Source organism: Miniopterus schreibersii, assembly GCF_964146895.1.
Source record: "Miniopterus schreibersii genome assembly, chromosome: 9".
Taxonomy (NCBI): Eukaryota; Metazoa; Chordata; class Mammalia; order Chiroptera; family Miniopteridae; genus Miniopterus; species Miniopterus schreibersii.
In genome coordinates, this window is record NC_138118.1 from 61424022 (window position 1) to 61448234 (window position 24213).

The 24213-nt window shown below is 41.5% G+C and overlaps 1 protein-coding gene across 3 annotated transcripts in view; it reads right to left on the reverse strand.

The window, feature by feature from the left end:
• SLC25A13 (solute carrier family 25 member 13) overlaps positions 1-24213 on the reverse strand; it is a 169167-nt gene that overhangs the window by 44686 nt on the left and 100268 nt on the right. For 2 of the 3 annotated variants that reach the window (XM_081146687.1, XM_081146689.1), the window contains exons 7-13: positions 23837-23975; positions 22978-23071; positions 22665-22749; positions 19772-19859; positions 19131-19289; positions 6370-6422; positions 4545-4625 (exon numbers count right to left, since the gene is read on the reverse strand). In XM_081146687.1, the coding sequence (XP_081002813.1) occupies positions 4545-4625; positions 6370-6422; positions 19131-19289; positions 19772-19859; positions 22665-22749; positions 22978-23071; positions 23837-23975 (699 nt within the window). The remainder of the gene's footprint in view (positions 1-4544; positions 4626-6369; positions 6423-19130; positions 19290-19771; positions 19860-22664; positions 22750-22977; positions 23072-23836; positions 23976-24213) is intronic. The other variant, XM_081146688.1, reaches the window with a different exon arrangement.

Here is a 24213-nt window from a genome sequence, read left to right on the forward strand (position 1 = left end):
AGGCCAAAAAATAATGATAAATTGTTGTTTGAAGCCACTAAGTTTTAGGATGATTTGTTATATAGCAATACATGACCAGAACACCTCTCCTCTTCAGTGATGGAGAAACTACTAAAATCATTCCCATTAGGAAGGAGGGAAGGAGGGGGGACATAAGGCAGATAGGAGTTATGTGTGCTGGGAGTAGGGAGGGTTATAATTTTAAATTTACTCAGTACTGGACATGAGTTTAAATGCAATGCTGAAGAAATGACTTTAGTCTAGGAAAGAAATCCCAAGTTACAAAATCTTGGTTAAATAAGTACACGGATCCAACTACATCTATGTAAAATCCTATAAATACACATGTCTATAACAGATATGGTCACTGTATGCCACAAAGCAACATCTGAAAATTACGATTCTTTTCTGACAAGCAAAGCATAAGTTGCACTAATTGGGGGAAATGCGAAGGCATCAATGTGGGAATCCTGGGGGTTGTTCCTACAGCGCTGTGTCAGAATGAAGTATCCAAAAGCAAACATTTATGTGGCGTAAGGATATACTCAAATGTAATAAAAAGTATAAAGACATGCATGGAAATGAAAATCGACAACTTCAGGATAGGTTAGCTCTTGGGAGGTGAGGGGTGAAAGCTATTGGGTCAGGTACATGAGGGATTCCAGCTGCACTTGTCAAGTTTGATGTCATAAGCTAAGAGGTATGCATACGGGTGCCTGTATCTTTTTGTTTCTCAATATCTTAAAAATTAACTGCAACTGAATGAGATACAAGATAAGATGAGCAATAAAAACTTGCCTTAAAAATGGTATGCTGTACAAACAGGCATAAAAATATCATGCATGTGGGAATTTCCATTAAAATGGAAATACAGACAACAACAATAGGGTCAAACTTACTTGTAGGGGCCAGCAGTTAAGATTGTTCTTCATGTCATGCTTTTCCCAATGGTGATATTCTCCCCAATCCCTTTCAGCGTAAGTGATATGAGCAAATCAATTCTTTTTCCCACTTAAAATGAATATAAACTCCCATAAGCATTAGATATATTTATACATATATACACACACAAATGTGTATGTGTGTATCTATTTAAATGGAAAAATACATTGGGCCTGTTATCAAAGGCCTATTGTTCAAAAAAAATGTTCACTTATATTTCCAAAAGTTATTACAGGATACTATTATTTTTTATTGGTATGTAAATAATTTTTAATACTATGAGCTTTATAAGATAGAGGTTCATACTTTTTGCCATTTTTTCTGGTGAATATTATTTCATTTCTTTTCATTTCAATGTAGCTTCTCATGCCAAAGAAAATCATCGTACTTATATTTCCCTTGAAACTAGTCATGGCACCATTTTATCTGATGATCTTAAGATCAAAGGATCACAAACTAAAAATTCCAGCCCCCTCGGGATTGCAACCCCACCATTCCACCAGATGCCTAGAAGACAATCAATAAACACTTATTTTGTTGAATTAGGGAATGCAACCTACAGACCACGTGGCATGATATATGTTATTTTTTTCTTAAAGTAACAGCAACACAGCAATAACAACAATGTACTCAGAGATAAAATCAGTTCTCAAAGTCATTGGGAACCTGATTGAAAATGAGTAGTGGTGACAGGTCCTCTCTCCTCTGCCCGGTTTACGGAGAGCCTCTGCTGTGACTGACAGTGATCGCCAATCAGGTCTCCCTACTATAAAGGTATAAAGGCTGAGCTCCTGGATCAAGAAGGGGAGGGATAGAAAGAAACAAAAGGTATATATATTTTGTGCAGAGACACTTAAGGGTCCAGGCCTCTATCAAAACTCCTACAACTTCTAGCCTAATTTAGAAAGTAGAAAAGCAACTTACGGAAAAAACACTCATTACAAGAACCTTTCAGACTTAGAGTTTGTAAACCCCAGTCGCAGCATCTAGTTTCATTTTGAACTGTGCTGAATACATCACCACTGGTAATGTGAATCTATAAAAATGCTCTGAAAACTGGTTAAATTTTTCAGTGTTCTACACTAAATGTTCAAAAAAATGAATTTAAAAATAAATTCACCTTTTTACATATATCAGTGAAAGAGAAAAGTATTTTTTAATCACTTCTGTTATGGATGTTATGTCAAAAATAAATGAATGAATGGGATTAATTTTACTCTTCTTTTCCTCCAAAATCTTCCTCCGAATTTACTATCATTTTTTGTTGTTTTTCTAAAAAAACATAAAACATTATATTATACTATTACTTTAGCTAAGTGCTATGAAGGTTATGAGACAAAGACCTCCCTGCATATTTTCTGTTTTCACAGAAAACAGATTATAAAACAGAAGAGGCCTTCTTCAAAGAAATGACCAGCTTTGATTACAAGTGCAAAAGTCAGCCATGTGTACTAATTCTCAGTAATAATGAAGCAGGGTGAGCTCCCCCGGGACTTAAAAGTCAACGCCTGGAAATGCTTGGGTGAACTAAGAAGGGGAACTGCTCATGTGACACAACTTTTCAAAACCCTTTGTATTCCCAATTGGACAGTCAGGGCTGTGAACTCACAGGGACTTTCGAAGGTGTGTGACTGGCTCAGGTGATCAGGAAAACTCTGCCAAAGCTGCAAAGAGAGATGCTTCTGCTATTAAAAAACCACAGTGAAAATGGACTCATCCATCCCGCTCCTCAGAGATCTAAAGGGGCTGGATTGTTTGCTATCTACAGGATTGCTTACCTGGAAAATAAACTCTCCTTAAAGCCATGAGTAGGGTGAGCGGGGAGAAGGCAAAACAGGAGACTTGAAACACTGAGGACCACTGTCTACCCGCCTTTGAGATGAAGGATGGCAACCTCATTTCACAGATATTTTAAGTAGCTGTAAAGCCCAAGTGGCTCCAATTTTAAGCCTGTGTTTAGATGAGGTTTGAAGGAGGGCTGCACCTCTCTTTACAGTGACGAGGCACCACTTCTGATGCCAATCTGGGCTTTGTGTTTGAAATGGGCGACCACATATGAGCAAACAAGACCACCTAGGGAAGGCAATACGTGCCACAACCGATCTCCTTGGCACCCAGACCCATGTGCAGGCAAAATGCTTTCATGAAAAAGAAAATAAACCTCTAGATTATTGCCAAAATCTTGAGCAGTATCACATAATTAATTTCACATTTTAAATTCTTACAGAGATATATAATCATGTCTTTTCAGCAGGTTTAAAACCTGACTTTAAAAAAATAAAATAAAACAAACCCACCTGACCTACTGAAACACCCTGCTATCCTGGGCCCCTTGGAACAGCCTATGGGACAGGCTAGATATAACCTATGGATATGCCTGTTAATAATTAGAAAACCTACTTACTCAAATGGAAACTGTAGTTATTTTAAATGAACAGCAGTTTCTGCAACTCCTAATGTTCTTTTTGATTTTTACTGTGTATGTACCCTTTTTATTTAGGACATTAAAGACTCCCCTGTTCATCATGAAGGCTCCTAAAGTTACCGAACAAGGGGGTCCTACCTGGCCATCTACGACAGGTCAGTGATCAAACAGAGAGGCAGGCAGCAGCCCAATTCTGTCCATCTCTTAAGAAATACCAGGAGCTAGGACTTCTTAGTCCTGCCACATTCAAGGAATCCCATTCAAAGTTATACAGGACAATAGGCCCTTTCCAAACAAAGGTTTAATATTCCCAGGTATTTGCCCAGCTTCTAACTCAATGATTTTCAAGAAAAGATTATTTTATGAATACTGTTGCCTGAATAGAACAAGCTAATTAAAATAATAAAAGTGACCTCATCTTTCTTATAAGAAAAGAAACATAGGTTCAATGGGAAATATACCAATACTGCATTGCCCTGGTGATCAAAGCGCTTTTATTTAACCAACCTTATCGTGAAATAGCACCATTCTTTGTATAAGAGTTTAATTTACTCAAAGTATTTGCATTCACATGAACAAACCTGTACACGAGATAAAACAAGACATATTTTGCTGAGCTTAAGAACAAGATGCAGGTTGTTCATCCACATAAAGAAATACTCATTCCAAGCGTTTTTGACAATGCAGAGTGCACTCAGCCAGTTATTTCCCAGGACGCTCCTCCCAGAGGCCCTGGGAAGCATGAAGAGCTGCCGGCACATAGGAGCTAAAGCAAAGCAGAGAGCTGTGGCTGCTGACTTCAAACTACAAACTGTCGTGCGTGACCCAGCAGAGGGGGCCATGAGGAAAGAAGGTACTAAAAATTAACTTTAGAAAAGGTTAGCAAGGATTTTTCAAAGGCCAAACACTTCTGCCCCAAATGACTTGTACTGCAGAACCAGCCGCAAGCGGTGAGAAAGTGAACAGACACGGCGCAACAGGCAAGACGATGAGAAACATTTACCCTTCCGCCTCAGGACGGCCTGCTTGCTAGGAAAAGCCGAGGTGCCCTAGTAGGCTCTGCCTTGTACAGGATCTGTGGTTGAACAGAAGCCGTAGTCCACACCTGTTTACCACGGTGGTGACAGGAGTGTGAAACAGATTCTTGTTAATGCAGAGATCTGCAAAAGGTACTTACGCAGCCTCCGGCGAGAATTTCCGCTGCAAGCGGGACCGAACCATCTTTGTGCATGAACTTATCCCGCACAAAATCATTCACCTTCAAGAAAAATATTTATAGAAGCTGATGAAAAGTATAAAGAGAGTCACTGAACACATATAAACATACATCTGTAAATATGTTATTTTTTTTCTGTTACTTTATTAGAGTAGTCATAAACTAAATAAATTAAGGATCTTAAAAGAGTTTAAGAAGTGCTCTTAATAGCATATGTGTAGCTTTTAAAAGGAAATATTTGGCCCGGCTGGGCGTGGCTCAACTGTTGAGCATCGACCTAGGATCCAGGCGATCGGGGTTCGATTCCCGGTCAGGGCACATGCCCGGGTTGCGGGCTCGATCAGTGACTCTCTCATCATTGATGTTTCTATCTCTGTCTCTCCCTCTTCCTTCCTCTCTCTGAAATCAATAAAGATATATTTAAAAAAATAAAAATAAAAAAAATAAAATAAAATAAAAGGAAATATTTGTACATACATATATTGGGTGTCCCCCAAAAATATATACACACACTTTGAATAATTATAAAGGTGGTGTCTATTAAAATACATTTCATTTTCAAAACTGAGCTATCAGCTGTTAAAGTGTGTATACATTTTTGGGGGGTACACCCTGCATATTCCTAATATTTCAGGGAGAAAAAAAGTTAAAATGCCGATGGCTTACAAGCCTAAATTCAAATGTGTCCTGCAATTACGACAGCATAAAAAGGGAGGCATACTGACAACAGAGACGAAATGAAAACATACACTTTATAACTTAAAAACTGCTGTACAGTGTTTGATGAAAAACCACTTTCAAGTCTTCTAACAAGATTTAATCTAAAATAGCACTCATCATTAAGACAAATTTGGCTGAGGAGATTTTTCAACTTAGTACCTAAAAATCTTCTCAAGCATTAATTAATAGTATTAATTAATTAAGTATAATAGTCTCAAAATAGTATGCACTAAGCAAGTTTAAGGATCAGGCATATGCTTGTGGAAGCTATAAGCCGGAAGAGATTAGCTGGCCCCAAGTCATATAATAAGACGGTAAGAGAAGAATTCCAGGTTCCAAGGCTAACCAGCACAATCTGAGCTTAACTTTCTGGGCTTTGTGTCCTTGGCGATGTAAATGCAGTCTCTCCATTCCACCGCACTCAGTCCACCCACCATCTGCCAGATGGGAGTCAGACACGGGAGAAACCATCCGATGAAGGATCGACTTCAACTAGAGCTCAGACCCCTCAACACGTGGATTTGGCAAATGCTTACAGAATATGCCCTCACCATGAATTCTGTAAACAGCATGTGTCACTGAATGAGTACATGCTCTGGAGTCAGAAAAATCTGGTTTTGGATTCCAGCTTTCCTGTTCACTAAGGGTATGAACACAAATAAATACTTAAACCCTGTGGGTCTCACTTTCCTTGTCTGTAAACTGTGGGTCATACTTTACTTGAGATTAAAACAATAATAGGTAATACATGCAAAGTACCCAATATGGTAGGAACTGAAGGAAATTCAGCTGCTGGGCTGTCAATACTCCAATGACGAGGTTGATGACAATGGTGATAATGGTGGCAACCACCAAAAAAAAAAGCCTTGTTCAAATCTATCACCACATTTTGGGATGTTCAGTGTTAAATGGGGAAAAATGAAAAGCTGAGTGTGGCGAGCGCCCTATGTTCAAATCAGTCAGCAGCTCCGAGGAAACACCAGCTGCTCTTTCACATACGAATGTCTACTAGCTCCCGAGTGTGTGCAAACCCCTTTAATAAGAAGCATCCACTCAAAAGACTTACTGTAAGTTTTATGGCCTTCTCTGGGGCGACTCCCAATAACTGTGGCAACAGACCTAAAAAACAACAAAAAGTAGAAGCATATTAAATAAATTAGCATTAGCTAAACAAATTAACAGCTCTAAAGAAGGGATCACCATCTAAAAACTGGGGCAATCTTTGCTGCAATTTTCTGCTATTACCTTTAATGAGAATACTCAAAACGGAATGTTGAAGTACTAATGTCTCAGAGCCACATCAGGCCCAGGTAAATTCCCTCTCACATTCTGCAGCGTTCACACATTAGGCAAATCAACAGTATTAATGATATAGGAAATCTCATTCCACAGCAAGTTTGCTCGTTTCCCTCCTGCCTCTTAATAAGTACACTTGAGTGAATATGTTGCATTTTTCTAACACAGTTCAACACGTTTCAACCATTCATTCATTCATTTAGCAACTATGACCCAGTGACAAGCACAAGATAAACAAGATTCTTGCTCTGATAGGTGTCAGATGGAAGGAGGGAGAGGCCTTTCTGAAGAAGTAGCTATTGGGAGAAACTGCATTCTAGGAAGGGGAACATATAGGGCAAAGAGAGCAGAGCAGGAACAAGCCTGGTGCACTCAAAATGTGGGAGGCCAGCAGTGTGCCTCAGTGCATGAGGCAGGCACAGGGAGAGTCATGCGAGGGGGCCGGGTGCGGTAGCCACACGGCAGACCAGGATCCTGAGCTTGATATAGTTTAAGTTAGATGAGAACTTGGAGGGTTTTGACCAGGAGGAGAGTGAATGTGCTGATTCATATTTTTAATAGACCACTCTAGCTGCTCTGTAGAAAATAAACAGGACACACTGATGTTGTGTATGGGTGTGCGTGTGTGTAGAGGAGACTGTGAGAGACACTGGGTTTGACTGCTATTGCTCAGTTTTTCAGCACAAACACCTGGGGTAGGTGAGGATGCCTTTGGGGGGTAACAGGCGTGGGGTAAAAAGTGAAGAGCTGTTTTGCACACGTCAGGATGAGTGAGAATTAGTAAGAATCAGAGCACAAGGAGAGGTGTGGCCTTGGACAGGAAAGGGCCGCTTCTAGGAAAGGCAGTTGCAGTAACAGTGGACCTAATGTCTGAACTAAAAAATGTTATCATTTGCTCTAAGAAAATCAAATGAAAAGCCAGATGCCTTTTCTTGGAAACACACAGGAAGCTAACGTGGAGGATCAGAATATAGTGTTCCCATGTCATACTGCTTGTCCCTGAGAGGGGTTTCACGGTGTTATCCTCTGTAAGTACAATTTTCTATTTCAGCTGTACAAGAAGGTCCACTTGCCACCTCTTCTGAGATACCAGTCCTGCCCACACCATTTTCTGAAGCAGCAGCCTGTGGCCCCTTCACTAGATGAGAGCTGTATCCGCCTGCAGATTTGTTTCATTGAGTAGCAAAGGGTTTCAAACAATGTGAGCTTATCCTAAAGACAGACAGGTCTGAGAGCCCAGGGCCTGTTTCTCACATTGCAGCAATTGGCTCCAGGCGGGTAAGGCCCCGCCCTTACTCAGGACCCAAGCATCCATTCACCAAGGCACCCACCATGCCCTGATGCCCACAAGACGACGAAGGTGAGTGCCAGCTGTCTCCATCATTTTTCTCGCTGTCGACATTGCTTCTCTGTGCTTGTAGCTCTACAAAAAGGGGGAAACTAGACAGACCACGAGAGCTGCATGTTTTTAAAAAGATGAGAGAACGTTCACTCCATTGTGGAACGAAATGATGAGCATGCTGATATGAATGAAAATTTTCTTAAAAAACAGCTCACATTGTTTACGACGTGTCAGGCACCATTTCAAGCGCTTATAAACTCATTTCATTCCCATAACCACCCTACAGATAGGAAACTGGGGCATACAGAGATTAAGTAATTTGGTCTAAATTATCTAGCTGATAAGTGGTGAGACTGGGATCCAAACCTAAGCCCTCATACTCAGGAATCGATGCTTGTAGACAACACTCACCTGTTGCCCGTGTCTAACACCCAGACTCATCTGTTCACTTACACCACCTGCCTGGGTCCTGTAAACATTGGAGTTTGCAATGTCTTCTCTAGCCAGCCGTATTTTAAGCCTGCTTCATCCCCAGGCCACAGGTGACCGAACAAGGGGAGGACACCTGAAAGAAGTGTGGCCAATGATTTGGGCATCTTGGGCCCTAAAGTGAAGCCAGCCAGTCAGGATCCTTCTCCCGAGAGTGGGACAGGGTCCTTAGAGGTGGGAAGCCAGAGAGCACAGAGGCACAGCCTGCAAAGATACAATATGCAATGGGGAAGCGGCCAGCTGCGGTCACGTCTGTGCTGAGGCCATGAGGAGGGAGAAACCACGAACTCAAAAAGGAAGCAGGCCGGTGGAGCGGAGACACCAGAGAGCGAGCATACACAGCCATGAAAGGTACACAGCTGGGGAGCCGGCCTTGACCGCTCTGATGAAACTCCTGCCTTGGGACCCCAGCAAGATCTCTGCCTTCTTTCTCTTCAGTATGAACACTTAACCAAAAGTTCCCCGATGCCCTGGCTAGCCTGAGAAGGGGTATGCTCTTGATAATCTCAACGAACCAAAGTAGCAGAGGAAACGTGAATATGAACCATCTGGGCAAAGCTAGTGCTCTTATTCAAGTGACCATTCTCTCCTTCTACACATCACTCACTTATAACATTTTGCTTATACCACATAATACGAGATGATATATCTATAATCTGATAAGGAAGGCTTTATTATTGTTTTATGAAAGAACAACATTAATTTCTACCAGTAAAATGCGGGGCTATGCTGTTTCAACTACATCTTAACATTTACAACTTCCATTTTGCTCTCTGCATTCAGGTCAAGTGCCAAAATATATTTACTTGCTAGATGTCTTTTTCTCATCATTAAATTGTAGACCAAAAACCATGAATGGGTGGAAAGCACTGTGATTTAAATGATGATCTCCTGTCTCTGTAACTACCCTGTGACAGTCTTTTTAAATGACTATTAAAAACCAGACCACAGAGCCATGACTCCAGTGTTAGATACAATCACTTCAGCCAGCCTTTTAAGCTATCAAGATCTGTCCTTCTCACCAGAAATTTAATAATGTGCTGCAAACAGCAAAAAAACCCCAAAAGGAAAACCATGTATTTATTTGTTCAATAAACATTTACCAAATGTCTTCTGTGTGCTTGGCAGTGTGAGACAAACACAGTGAGATAGATACCTTCTTCTGTCCACTGGAGAAATGATCAGTTTAGAAGAAGAGGGAAACTTCGGTGTCCTGTGTGCCAGGAAGGAGACAGAACACCTGAAAACAGAGTGGTTAGTGCCACAGCCCAGGGACATCCCGGTACTATGGGAACACAACAGAGAGAACCACTTGTTCTGCCTGCAGGAGGGAGAAAAGAGTCAAAGAGGAGACACTTGACCTGGGTCTTTAAGGATAAGCAGAGATTGTTTGTGGAAAAGAGACACGAGGGCAAGGTGTTCCAGGCAGAGGGAAGAGTAGGTGCAAAAATCTCAAGATCATGGCACATCCAGGGCTGAGTCAAGATCACTGGGGGCTATGGTTAGATCACAGACCTTGTAATAAATAACAGTAGCAGGAATAATGACAACGGGCAGTATTGGGGGCACTTATTACATGCCAGGCACTTCTCTGTGCTTCATGTGAATCAACACATTTAATACCCACAACTGTAAGTCAATACCAATAAATCAGTGCATGCTATTTTGCCCCCATCAACAGATGAAGAAACTGAGGCAGACATCAAGGAGCCTGTCTAAGGTCACTAAGCTGTTGGATGGGGGGATGGGGTTCAACCCAGGTAGTCTGGCTTTAGTGGGGGGGATCCTACCTGGTACACTGCACTGCTTCTCTCCTAGGCCACACTAAGGAGCTTGGACCAAATTCTTTTAAAGTAAAGAATACATTTCAAAAAAAATTAAAAAGTTCTAGAGGCAGGTGAAGGACAGATGGTAAGGGCAGTGAGAGTAATTAGTGAGAGTAATAAAGTAATATAACCAGAGACTCCCAGTTTCACCATATTATGTAACTTCAACTCAGCAAGAATAAAACTAAAGTACAAATCCATTCCTAAGACCTGGGCCAAATGCTGGCACTTAGGGGGTTACTGGATTAAGTACCATTTTTGTGGTGAGTGCCCTGGCTCAGTAGAGAAACAAAGGTGGCTGTGGATGACAATCTGAGGGCCACTACAGATGTGGGCCCTGACACCATTCATCCTGGGTTAATGCTCTTTGGGAGGGGTCCTGATCTGTGGGACAATGAACAGTCACAGAGGTGGGAATTTCAATAACCCTCCTGGTTCCCTGACTGCAGGGGGGGGGATGGGTAACGTGGCTCAGTAATGCCTAAAACAGCCAGTCTTGTTAAGGCACTTCAACACAATCACACTGAAACCTAAAGTACATCTATGTTTGACATCTGGGTAACTCAGCAGAAAAATTAGGCTTCTAATATGAGATGTTTCTGTTGGATTCTGGAAATTCATTTTAACCATTAGAAACAGAGAATGGATGTGTGTGTTGTTTCTAACTTGTCAAAACAGCAGTCTGTTTTCCAACTGCCCCAGATGAAATTTATTAGTGTGGTTAGTTTTCTAATCTTCTCATTTTAGTTCAGCTCCATCTGCACACATGGCAATGCTTCCTTGGCAAACTTTACCAGAAGGCTGCTAATGCGAGAAAAGATTTACAGGGTACAATATTAATTCATTATTTGGTCTTCAAATTTCATGGGGCTGAGATATAAATCACACTATCCCCTCTGACTCCAGTCCCTTATGCGACCCAAGGAGAATTGAGCTAGAGGTATAGGGGCGAAGCCCACATCAGGAACCCCCAACTCAGTTTCATATAGCAACTCCAAACCAGCAGTGTGCTGGGTCAGAGGGCTACTATGCTATTACTTACTTAAAACCTTTTCAGAAAAGTATTCTAGAATCTCAGAGTTGGAAGATACTATGAAAAAATCTCATTAACAAAGCTGGCCTAATGAAAACTATTTTCAATGGCTTGCAGCAAAGTGGTTTAGAGCACAGGCTCTGGAAGTAGCCAGATCTGGGCTGCAAGCCTCGGTCTACACATCCTTCATGCTGAGTGGCCTTGGGGGTGTTAGTCTTTGAACTCGAGGGTCCTTGTTGGTAAATGAGGATGCTAATTATGACTCACTGGTTTATTAAGATAATTATATAAGTAAATGTATATAAAAATCCAGACACTCTTTACGATCTACATCATGTATTAAAAAATGTGATGTTTCTGCCTATCTGTTCAAGGTACATCCCTGACTCTCTTCTTATTTACAAGAGGGAGTGCAGCATGAATAGAGGCCACAGTCCAGAATCACGTAAGGAGCACAGACGGTCCCCAACTTACGACTTTAACCTTGACTATGCTGTGAAAACAATACACATTCAGTAGAAACCGCCAGGTCAAGCTATGATGTTTAGTAGGTTAGGTATACTAAATGCATTTTTGACTTTCAATATTTTCAATTTATGATGGGTTTCTCAGGATGTAACTCCACCCCATGGCATGAGGTCCATCCTTAGAGGAGCTGTCCCCAGGCAGCAAGGGCACATCTGGCCTGCTGGCGTCTAGCGGCCCTGCTTACTTTACGCAAAGATAAGGAAGTAGCACAGGCATAACACACCTTCACCTATGTTTTTAAGCTAAATAAAATGTTTTTGCTAAGAATGTAAGTATTTCTCAACCTCTGATGCTAAGCAATGTTTTACAATGTAATTTCCACTGAGTGGCAGAAGAGCCAGGAGCAGAAGAGCAAGGAGTCTGCAGCCAGGCTGCTGGGTTTGAATTCTGGCTCTGTTTTTTTATTAGCTGTGCAACTGTGGGCAATCACCCAATCTCTGTGCCTTAATTTCCACATCTATAAAATGAGATAAATGCATAACCATCTTCATGGGGGTAGTTTTAAAGATAAAATGAGCCCGGCCAGCGTGGCTCAGCAGCTGAGCACTGACCTCTGATTCAGGTGATCAAGGTTCGATTCCCAGTCAGGACACGTGCCTGAGTTTTGGGCTCAGTCCCCAGTAGGGGGGGCGTGCAGGAGGCAGCAGATCAATGATTCTCTCTCATCACTGATGTTTCTCTCTCTCCCTTCCTCTCTCTGAAATCAATAAAAACATATTAAAAAACGAAAATAAAAAATAAAGATAAAATGAAGCCCTCAGAATAGTGCTAAGTACATACTACAGAATGTTTTTGTTGTTCTTATTTATTTTTATCTTCATCACCATCATCATCATGATCCTCTTCTTCCTTCATGGAAACTAGAATCTAAAGAAGCTAAGTTGCTTGTCCCAAGTCACTAACTATTTGGTGAGTAGGTAGTGGCACTCAGAGTTGAATTCAGATCCAATACTACATTCAAACCAGGGTTCTATGCCCCCTAATGCTCAGCTTCTCCCTGTTCGCTCTAGTGGACTTACTGTTCCAACTTCCTTCTCTGCAAAGGCATTTCTTCTGGCCCAGACTGTTCCAAAACTCCTCTCCAGGCCTGACTCGCACTGGGCTAGCCCCCTGCACTGCTTGGCCCTTTCACACAACACAAGGACGGTGGCTGTGTGTGGGCATCCACATCATACCCCATCTCTCTCTCTCCGGGTCCTTAATATTAGGCTCTTTAAAATGCTGAAGGCACTGAATGGCACAGGCAAGCTGCGGGTTATGACATAGTGAACAGGTGAGAGTCAGGGAACCCAGTGGGCATGAGGCTCAGGGAAAGCAGCAGGTCAGGGCCAGGTTGATGGTCCACGGCCCATGGGAACCCCAGTGCAGCAGGTGTCCCAAAAGACCACGCTGAACAAAACAAGCAGGAGCACAGATGTGGAGGCACCACGGCAGGGAAGAAGCTCCCTAACTAAGGCAGCATTTCATCTCAGGTCAGACAAAAACAAGTTCAGGAGTGGCCAGCCGAGCCCTGGGAAAAGTAGCTAGCGTGCCAAAAATGGGGGAAAGAAGGCATTCAGGGCAGAGACAAGCAGCAGAGTTTGGCAGGAGAAACTAAAGAGTAAGACACCCCTATTCCTGTAGCTAAAGCCACATCCAGCACTTTTTGTGTTATCCAGTTTCAACCCGGAGGCAACCCCTCCGATGTTACATTCTTACCCTCCTGACCTCACCACTGCGGCCACCACACTTGCCCCCATCTTCCCAGAGAGCCCTCCTTGCTTTCAACAATAGATTAACCTTCATTCTGGAGCTATCAGCACTCGGCGTGCCCTGCCTCACAGCTTTTATTCCTGCTCCTGTTTCCATGGCCTTCTCTCTTCACTTGCTCAAGCATTCTTCCCTCCCTCCGCCTCCTCCCACTTGTCTGTCCGCTTTTGACTCATATTGCCCCTAGGCACTTCCACCCTCCCAAACACACTATCCCCTTTCACAGCCTTCCTGCAATCCAGGTTTCCACCCCAAAATGACTACAGTGGAGCTGGGGAATGAGGGGAGTGGGGTCATAATGCACATATTAAGGTTTAAATGCTTGTGTATCTGGGTTAAATGTTTTACCCAAGTCGGTCAAGAACCATCTGTTGTCTTAGCTATGGCCCAGGATACCTTTGGGAGACTGAGTGTTAAAGCAAGATTATGGTCTAGAAAAAAATTGAGTTCTTTTGACTCCTCCTCTAATTTTGGGGCTTTCTAGAAGTGAAGCTCATTGAGAAGAAGGATCCCACCCTCTCCAGTGTTTCACTCTGGTCTGTGGCAACTTTCAGAGTCCTGGTTATCTTTTCTTCTACCTAAACAAGGGGTGGGGAAGCTTTTTTCTGCCAAGGGCGATTTGGATATTTATAACATCATTCTCAGGCCATACAAAATTATCAACTTAAAAGTTAGCTACAAAAAAAGCTCCTAGATTTATTGAATTTTGAGTCTCGCCTGCGGTTGCCTTGGCAGGGCCAGACCAAATGATTTCGAGAGCTGTACAGAGCCCGCAGGCCTGATGTCCCCCACTCCTGAAACGATTTCCTTGGGGCTGAGGTTTAATCTATTTCCCTTGTTCTGGTTTCAGCAATGGCAGTAGCTAGTTATAAATTATCGTTCTTGAGGCCTGGAACTAATTTGTTCATTAATTTTCTCTTCTCTAGGCTACATCTAGTTCCATCTTTTTGTCACCTCCCAATTTTCTAAGCTGACCTTTGTTCTCATCTGGCACTCCCAAGCCTCAGACAACACTCCGATCTACCCTAGGTGAGTTAGTGTTACCTTAGTCTACTTAAACTCCGTGCTCAGTTCAGTTGGCTCGCTGGAGATATCTGGAGATTTGATTACCCAGCTCATGGGCTGCCTATATCTTCTGTTCATTTCTGATTGGTCCCCTATGACCAAATATCTGCCTTTTTATCTTTTCACAGTTTAACACACTCAAAGAAAATGTGCAGAAATTGGCTAAGAAGAAAAAACTCAAACCAGTCCATTCTACACTCATTAGAAGCTCTGGTGGACATGCATGAACAACCACAAGTCAGTCAAGTTCATGGATTCACTGTGGTTTGTTCCAAGATGCATGGGATCTTAAGTTGTGCAAAACAGAGTTGTAGAGGCTCCCATCTTTTTCTTTTGGTGCCAGAATTTTAAAATTTATTTTTATCCACAAGAATTATGCAAGAAGAAATCTCACTGTGGATCATATAATTTGGATATTCCTTTCTATAGAACCATTAACCACAAGAAGAAACTTGGCAGAAAGCTGACAAAACTTCCTTCTAGAATGCACACATATCAATAACTTCCTGAGATATCACCACAATATCCTCTAGATGTCACCTTGAGAACATTCCAGGATGGAAGATGACTGCATTTATACCAGAAAGGAAACCTGAAATAGACACATTTAAAACTTTGCAAGCCCAGATCAATGGGCTTATTTAATAAGATTTTTTTTGTGTGTCAATTATCTCAAAGATAATATAGTGCTCCAAATGAACTTTAATTCATAAAATGATCTAATATCTCTTTCTGACAAATTTTCTTTATGGCTTCTCCTTCCAACAGAAACAAAAATCAAAACCTTCTTTTAACAAGTATTTCTCATGGATCCTGATTTCTCTTGAATCCATCTTTCTCCCCAAGGTTCCCCCCAAAACATTTTCCAATTTCTAAGACTATTCATCTCATTACCTAAAGCATCAAAGGGAGGAGAGTGTAGCAAAGCTTAAAGGCAGAAATCAGTTATTCCTGGAACGTTAAGAGCATTTCATTATGGATGATTACCCAATCAATTGTTTTTCTTTAATATGCCAAGTCTAGAGCAGGCCAGAAACTGACTCGCTTGGTCATGCGATTCATTCAAACCAAATGAGCTGTCAGGTAATTCATTAAGGATTTTAAACACCTGAGTGCATTAAATCACTCTGAAGACTGGGGAGGAAACAGAGAAAGACTTTTACAAGTGACTTCAGAGAGCTCGGGATTATCTCAGGTGTTACTTCGCTTCATACAGACAGACTTAGCCTGGAGGCCTCATTTTCAAAAATTATAGAAAAAACTAAGAAAAGCAATCACTTTCAGTAGTCTGTGTTATAGAGAAGGTTTGCAGAGTCAGTCTCATGGGATATCTAAGGGAATCTTTTCTAATAACCAAAACTTAGCCTCCCCAAGAAACACAGAGACCAAGAAACATAAGACCTAACAAACCCACAACACTAAAATTACATGTGGCACGGAGGCATAGGACTCCATGCCTACCGAAGACAATTGCTAACAACCCCATGCCATTATCCGCCTCCTTCGGACTAAAGGCAATGATTCGCACTCGCTTCCTGATTATGCCTGGGTAACTTCCAGGACTGCAGAGAGATGCTGGCCACCACCTTTGATGCTTTAGGTAAGGAGGTGAAGGAGAAAAACAACTTGTGGGGAACTGCTGAGAGAGCTCTTTAAAAATACCCCACATTCTTGTAGTTCCACGAGAACTTACTTCTAAATAGAAAAACAGCCTCTCTAGAGATCTGTATTCTTTTTAGAAGAAGAAAAGAGAGAGGAGAGAGATGCTTATTCACCTTATAATAAGAATACATGCTACAGTCACCTCCTTTCAGGGCCAACTGCCAACTTTTTCCAAAATATACATAAAGATAATTTAAAATAGGGAAGGGACCTTACTTACGCAACATTCCCAAAATTATACTATTCAGAAAATATTAGCAATTATATATGTCTTGATGCAGAAAATTACATGTTAAGCAAAATTCCAGAACAGGAAAAAATATGCTCAATATTTCGAAACATGTTTATTAATTAGAGATGTACTCTGACACCTTCTCAAATATTGCTAGGTGAAGCGTTAACAGCAGCAATTTTAAACTCTCAAAATTGAAACTTAACAGTTTTCCCCAGGAATAGTAACATTTTTAAACAATAAAATTACATTTAATGAGAAATTTGTAGTCAAAGAATCACATGTAGGGCGCTTTATAGCTTGGCTTTATACACAAAAGTTAGAATACTGATTCTCAGAAATACTTCAGGTCTTTTTTGCTTCTATTATAATTTTTTCGCTAGCAACGATGGTTTCCCATTTTCATCAAATCTTACTCTTGCCCAATGAAAAGCATTTCCGCATATGCAGTTACATACAATTACTAATTAATGATTGTGTGTAAGGCACTAATGGGAATTGGCCCCAACCAATCAAGAACAGGAATAAGTCATTTATGAAGCAAGACTGTAAATCATTATTTTAAACATGAGCTGTCAATCATCTCTTTGCTTTCAAGAACCAAATTACAGAACAGAGCTAAACAAACTTTTATAGTAAATCTTTTGTTTTAAAATTGTCTACTAGGAAAAATAAGAAATCAGGAAGAAATGAACATAGGTGACGACTTCCAGAACTAATCTTATATTCACACTCTACTTATCATCTTCTGACAGAGAACCCCTTAGGGTTCAGGCACCCAAAACAGGTTAGGTAAATAGCCATTTCTAAACCAGGGATAGGGTGAGGCGCTGCCTTTTGGTATTCAGAGTGAGCCTCCATCTCTAACAGGCCACTCACTGCCCCTTCCCTGAGGACTTAAACAGTCACTCCTGGCTCACAGATGTAGTAACTCCAACAGCGGGAGGTTTGTAGGATGGCCCACCTGAGTTAGGTCAGCACTCAGTACTCAGGTATGCTTGAGGCTGCTCTCTCGTGGGGTCAAGAGGATAGGTCAAGGAAAGAAATGCAGATGCAGCCAAGAATGAAGACCTGCCAGGCGTGGTCAAAGAGCTGGAAACAGAAGGACTCCAAATGAAAAACAAACCAGGTCAACACAAGGACATTAAGGACATCTGGCAGGACACAAAGTATTTCTCACTATTCTAAAGACACCCTTGGCATTTAATCCAAGGCCAAGAAAAGCCCCTAAGAGTAGTTCGTGAAGCAACACCAAGGCTCAGGCATCTGTCCGACTCGAGGTGCAAGCTCTCCCTACAGAACACAAGCCAGGAGAACAGGTAAGGTGGTCGCCTTTGCCTGAACCGCTGTGAAGCAGGAACTGTGACATTAACCTTGTACTACTTGGGAGACATTTCATTTGCGAGGTTTGTTGTCACCAGGAGGGAAAGGTATTTCAAATGGAAGGCGGTGACCCTGCAAGGGTCATCATCAATCACCTGGGGTCAAAGACCTTCCCAATTGTCAGAAGAGGCAGGGGTGAGGGAAAGAGGGCAAAGGAAAGATCAAAAGGCCTTTGAAGGTGGTTATTCACTACACAATAGAACCTGTAAAATGGAACTTCTCTGGAGTTTGAAACCTCCTAGTTTCTAAGGTGAGAGATATATTTTTTTTAACTTGGGTGCTTAACATGAAGAGTAGAGTCAGCAGATGGCAGAAGAGGCACAGAGGCACAGGTTTACCTCGCTGCCAGTTTCAAGGTCTGCCTCTGCAGAGCACTAAATACTATTTCCTTCTTCTAGAGCAAGCAGTGGAAGGTGAAAGGAGGGAAGACCCCGCCAGCTTTGCACTTTGCAAAGTTGCAAAGTGGCTCAGCTTGAACTGCCTTACGAAACCATATTTTAGCTGATGCAAACACACTGGCTGCTTCTCTTTATAGATGGCAATCACACAGGGAGAGGTTGGGAAGCAAAGTTACGCCTCTTTAGGCCAATGCTGATGGAAAAGCACAGTCAGGGTCCGGGGGATTCTTTCTATGAGTGATGACACCTCTTTACTACTCTTCTCACTGCTTAATGAACCTGAGATGATTAAAGGAGCAGCTGGGTCCAGAAGGACTACCTGGCTAGAGTAGTGTGTGAATCAACTCCATTGGGCACAGAGTTAGAGGCAGGGAAGGAGCAACGTGAACTCAGAAAGAGGCAGTAGCTTCATTGAACCCTTGGTTACCTGCCTGATGGACTTTTCTATGGTATATTCAAGGAGGCTCATTAACTCCAGTAAGCTCTGTCCTGTCCCCGTGATGCGTTTCCCTATTAGCTGGTGAGTGAAGTTATTTCAAGGATACAAACAATACGAGCCTTTTAAAAACGAACTGAAGATGCTTATAAACATAATTATTTTAAGAAATAAAATGTATTACAGGCAAAATAAAAGACTTACAGATTATGGCCTGCTTTGATTAGCCATGCCCCATATGCCTCTAGCCTACTCCCATTAGCATGGATAATTGAGAATGTGCTGTATTTCCATTTTAACACAGTCTCTCTAATACATTTCAGGCACTCAGATGGAAAACCAAACCTCTATTACTTCACCTTACATGAATTTAGCACATGGCACTAACCTCTGTACAGTCCAAAGAAGCCTTCATAGCGTAGCACTTTCTTAAAACAATCAAAGCTGTTTTTATACATAAGTTCTCCCACAAAAGAGCCAGTTGATCGTTGGTTCTGCATTCGAGTTTTGACAAGATCGATAGGATACACAGCAGTGGCTCCCACAGCTAAAATCAAATAATACCAATATTTCAGAAGGAATGAAGGTCTGTCAGAGGAAAAGGGGAGGTGGTTAAAGTCAAAGAGAAGACTGACAAAAGAAAAAAAGTAATTTTGCGTGTATAGATTTTAAAACTGTAATAACTTCCTATACCCTCAACAATTATGGATTTTCATTCAAATGAATGAAAGGCTAAAGGAAGTCATAGTTTTGAAAAAGCATATCTCTACAGTCTAACCTCATTGTTAACCTGTCTTTAGAAAGCCCATCTGCAGATAAATAAGAGAAAAAAGCCACTTCTAAGTCCCTGATCACGTGCAGATAGGGGGAAGAGTTCCCTTTGCTCTTGTCCCATTTCATAGGTACAGACTGGTAACTGGCTTAGGAAAAGATTTGAGGAGGTATGTTTTTAATATGTCAAGATGGAAAGCCAGAGAAAAAATAGGAGGAATAATAGAAATGAAAAATTTGCACTCATTCATGACTTACCTCCAGCAATGGAACCCAGACCAAATCTGTAGGCTGACTCAGCGACTTGTAGGAGAACTGGGCGAGATGAATCCACGGGGGCCTTCTTCTTTCCGTGCATGGGAAATGGAGAGTAGAAAGATAGGAGATACAAAAAATGACAGAGTAAAAATGAGCACATATTATTTTTAAAAATTACCCCCTGGTTTCTAAATTCATGATACAACTAAAATGTCAAGAGGAAGTGGGTTAGATTCAATGTTGGTTTTGATTTATTGATTTTTTAATCCTCACCTGAGGATATAGTTTTTATTGATTTTGAGAGGGGGGGGGAGGGAGGGAGGGAGGGAGGGGGAGAGAGGGAGAGAGAGAGAGGAGAAACATTGATGGGTTGCCTCCTGTAAGCACCCTGACCAGGAATCAAGCCCAAAACCTTTTGGTGTATGGGTCAACGCTCCAACCAACTTAGCCACCCAGCCAGAGGTCAGTAAGTTTTGATTAATAATAAGTTTATTATTGCTGTTAATGTTTAAAATATTATGTTTTGAACCTAATGAAAGCCATTATGTACCCAAAACAATGTTATGAACCTATTTTCAACTGTTTAAGTCACATTAGTGATCAAATTTAAAAATATTAATGAGACACCCTTCTTCATCAATCAAATTGGTAAGTTTGGGGTTTTTGTTTGTTTGTTTTTTAAAGGCAATACTCAATCTGGCAAGACTTGATAAAAACAGGACTTCTCAAACCTGGTGTTTAATCACATGTAAATTGAAGGGAAACTTGGTAATATGCACCTAATCCCTTAAAAGGTACACAATCTCTGACCTTGCAGTTCTACTTATAAAAATTAGGCTAAAAAAATAATTGTATATGTAAACAAGGATCAAGATACAAGAACGTTAAAAAGCAGTACTGTTTTATAAAAGCAAAAACTCTGAGAAATAACCTAAATGTCCAATAATGGAGGAGTGGTTAAATATAATGCTATAACCTTAAAACAAGACAGTATGTCATAAAAATAATATAGTAGAAGACTATTTAATATTTTTAAATGTTCATAAGGTATTATAAGTAAAAACAGGTTATAAAAGAATATTGCGGGGCCCCGGCTAGTGTGGCTCAGTTGGTTGTCATCTCATGCACCAAGAGGTTGCCAACTATACTTCAATTTTTAAAAAAGACAAAAATTATGCAATACTGAGAAAGGTTCTGGTATCAAAACAGCAAGTGAAAATACTTAGAAAATAATCGGGTGGGAGGAACTTACCACTATCACTAACTCTTCATTTAAAAAACGAAATAAATGAAACCTGACTTTTAATTAACTTTTCTGAAGTGAGAAGTGTAGCATGCTCATGAAATGAGACAGAAAGATTCCTTCTCCTGCACGCCTGAGCTGAGGATGACTGCTAGCACTCAGCCTACCAGGTGGATGACCTCTGTTGCTTGAGTCTGTCAACGTGGTCAGGCCCACCGGGGTTCGCAGAGTACAGAATATTCCCAGCAAGGCTTCTGTGAATTGCGTTACACCTCTAAGCAGCAGCCAGTCATTTCCCACTGTAAACCTCATCAACTTCCTCTAACCCTTTCATGGCCAGGATCAACAAGCACCACTGCAAACTCTCAAAAGCTGCAGAGGGCTCGAAGGAAAACTTGTAGGATACCACACCAAATGCAGAACAGGAGGGAATCTTAAAAAATAAAATAAAAGTCCCTGCTTTTTCTTAATCTCCAAATTTCTACAACAACTAGTAGCACAGGGACACTGGTAAGCGATGTTTAAAAATCAAAGGGAGGAGAGAGCAACGTTGCTTCCACCTCTGCACATGATAATACAGTTTATACAGTTCTCTCCCCTGCACTCGGGGAAACGGGCTTCCTCTTTTAACAACGGCCAGCTGGTTTTCCAGAGGTGCCTAGTTAGGATTTACTGAGCACACACCCACTACTTTGAGTTACATGCTGCACACAAGACTCGCCACTGCTTTCGGGTGGGAAGGAGCTGAAAGGAGGGGGGCCTGGCTCGAGGCCTGCCAGTCCTAAAAATGTAGCCCGCATCAACCCATTGTGGTCACACTGGCGTCTCTGTACAGACCCAGAGCTCCAAGCCAAAAACTGTTAAGTCTCACAGGATTCGGAGATGGCTTTGCCTTAAAGGATCTCTTTTTCTAAAACGCCGCTCGTCTGGGAGTGAATTTATTTTACAAACATCATGTAAGAGCAACCACCCTATGAAGGCTTTGATTCTCTAATCCCGATCTATAGAAAGTCGAGCAAGAGTTAAATGAGGAGGTCCCCGTGTCTTAAGTTTCTGACTCCCACAACTGCAAGAGATTGGTTTCTGTTAACCATAAAATAAAATTTAGCATTCCTCAAATTGTTTCCACATAACTTATGAATCCTTTCACAGAGGAAAGAGGTCTAAAAGCCTTCAAACTATGACTCCAGACTAAACAAAATTATCTCATTTTGATACTCAGAGAAACGGAAGGCACGGCAGTCAGACAATGCGCTGACGAAGAGCCCCTCTGCAGAGAAGACGTGACTTTCATTTAGCAGTACGCCACTCTGCTGGGACGGCGACACCAGAACAGGACTCCTGCCCCGCGTCTTTCAGCCGAGACTTGGGGAAGAGGAAAGGATCTTCTGCCTATTTTGGGAGGGTTAAGTTTCCAATGCAGTTAGGAAATCATCTCACTTTTGGGAGGGGGATCAAGCAAAAATGCAAACTATCTGTTAATCAGAACATCCCTACGTAATCTCTCTTTTCAGCCTCTTGAAATTGTCTGGATTTTGGGTGCAACACGGAAAAATGGTAGGCCAGACACCAGTGTCAGAAAGGCAACTGCAAATGAAGAGGGGCTGGGGTGAAGAAACGCCAGGAAGCACGTTTGCTTTTTGTGCCCACCTGCCTCTGGGCCTCGGCCAAGTTGAAGGGCAGAGTTCCCTCTTCCAGAGGAGCAATCCGTTCGATGTCTGCTAAGGTCATACGTCTGGAAGGGGGGAAAAACAAGAAGAAGAACAAGCAACAACAAAATATGAGTCGATTAAAACAACGTACATTACAGAATTTTAAAACATTCCCTTTTTCGTTTCCCATATTTCAGAATCATCTTTAATTTGGCTTCTTTTTCTCCCAGTTTGCTGCCCTCTTCCTACCCCCACCTCCTACCCTCCTTTTATTAAGCTAATTAAAAAGGGGGAAAAAAAGGCCAACTTACCCCCTTGGCTCATATAAATCTGCTAACTGAAACAAGATGTCAACTTCCATGGGTGTAACCTGACCAAATTTCTGAGCTGCCAGAACAAACTCCTCTGTATGGAAAAAGAGGTTAAAAAGGGAGATTCAAGGAGTAGCCACTAAATGCGGCGCTAACTCAAGGCACTGGAATGAGGGAACATCACAGAACTTTCTCATCGGTTGTAGGACTCCAGCCCATCAGCTAGGGTAAGATCTAACTTCTGCAGTTCTTTCATCTGGGAAGTGTGCGCACATGAGTGTCTCTAACACTGACTTGAAAGTCTGGAGTTATCTGTAGGCTCCGCATAGATGACATGGGGTGGTATTCAAATTGCAGGTCAGGGAAAACTAGGAAGCAGATACGAAATGTCCGATGCACAGGTCCCGGGAGGTTGTATTAATGAAGCTGTGAAATTCCTAAGCAAATTCTGTTTTTTTAATAAAAAATTTTTTAAAATCCCATGAAAGTGCTGGTATCTCGTTCTAAGACTGTAGATCATTTTACATGGTCACCAGTATAAATGGAATTCCTTGTGTACTTCTGAAGACCACTTTAGAGGCTGCCAATTTAGCTCAGGTTCTAGCAAGATTTCAAAATATTTAAGAAACTTTACACAGTTCCCTCACTCAAAGACTGTCTTCGGTTTCTTTAAAACTTGCCAAAGGTTGTTTTGTTTGCTTTTGGCTAATTGAAGGATGGAAAGCACACATGTGCCACTGGGTCGATAATGTCAATGAAATTTAAAAAATCTACTACAATCAAACTTGTTGCCTTTTTCACGCTAATAATAATACACCAGGATATGTGCAGGTAGGAATTCAGATTTATTCTCACTCACCCTTAGTCACCTCTACGTCTTTCCTGTTGCCAGCCAGAGTGCTGTAGATCTTCCTAATGAGCTCCATGTTGTTAAGGAGCGAATTAAATCCATTAAAATAGGAGAAGCTGACTTGATGGGACGTGGTGCCTCCCGCAGCCTCAAGTAAGTTGAAAATAGCAGAGGGGAGAATAAAAACAAAGTATTTACAGAAGGAAGAAGATTCAGAAGTACAAGCATCAAATGCTAGTTTGGGAAGTAATCAGGAATGCATGTATAAGAAGAAATAGCCATAAGTATTTTTCTTTCACATTAAAAAAAAAAAAGCTATAAATGATTTTTAAAAGTAACTGCAACTAATCATGACCAGAACTCATACTCTCCACACACAGTCCTAG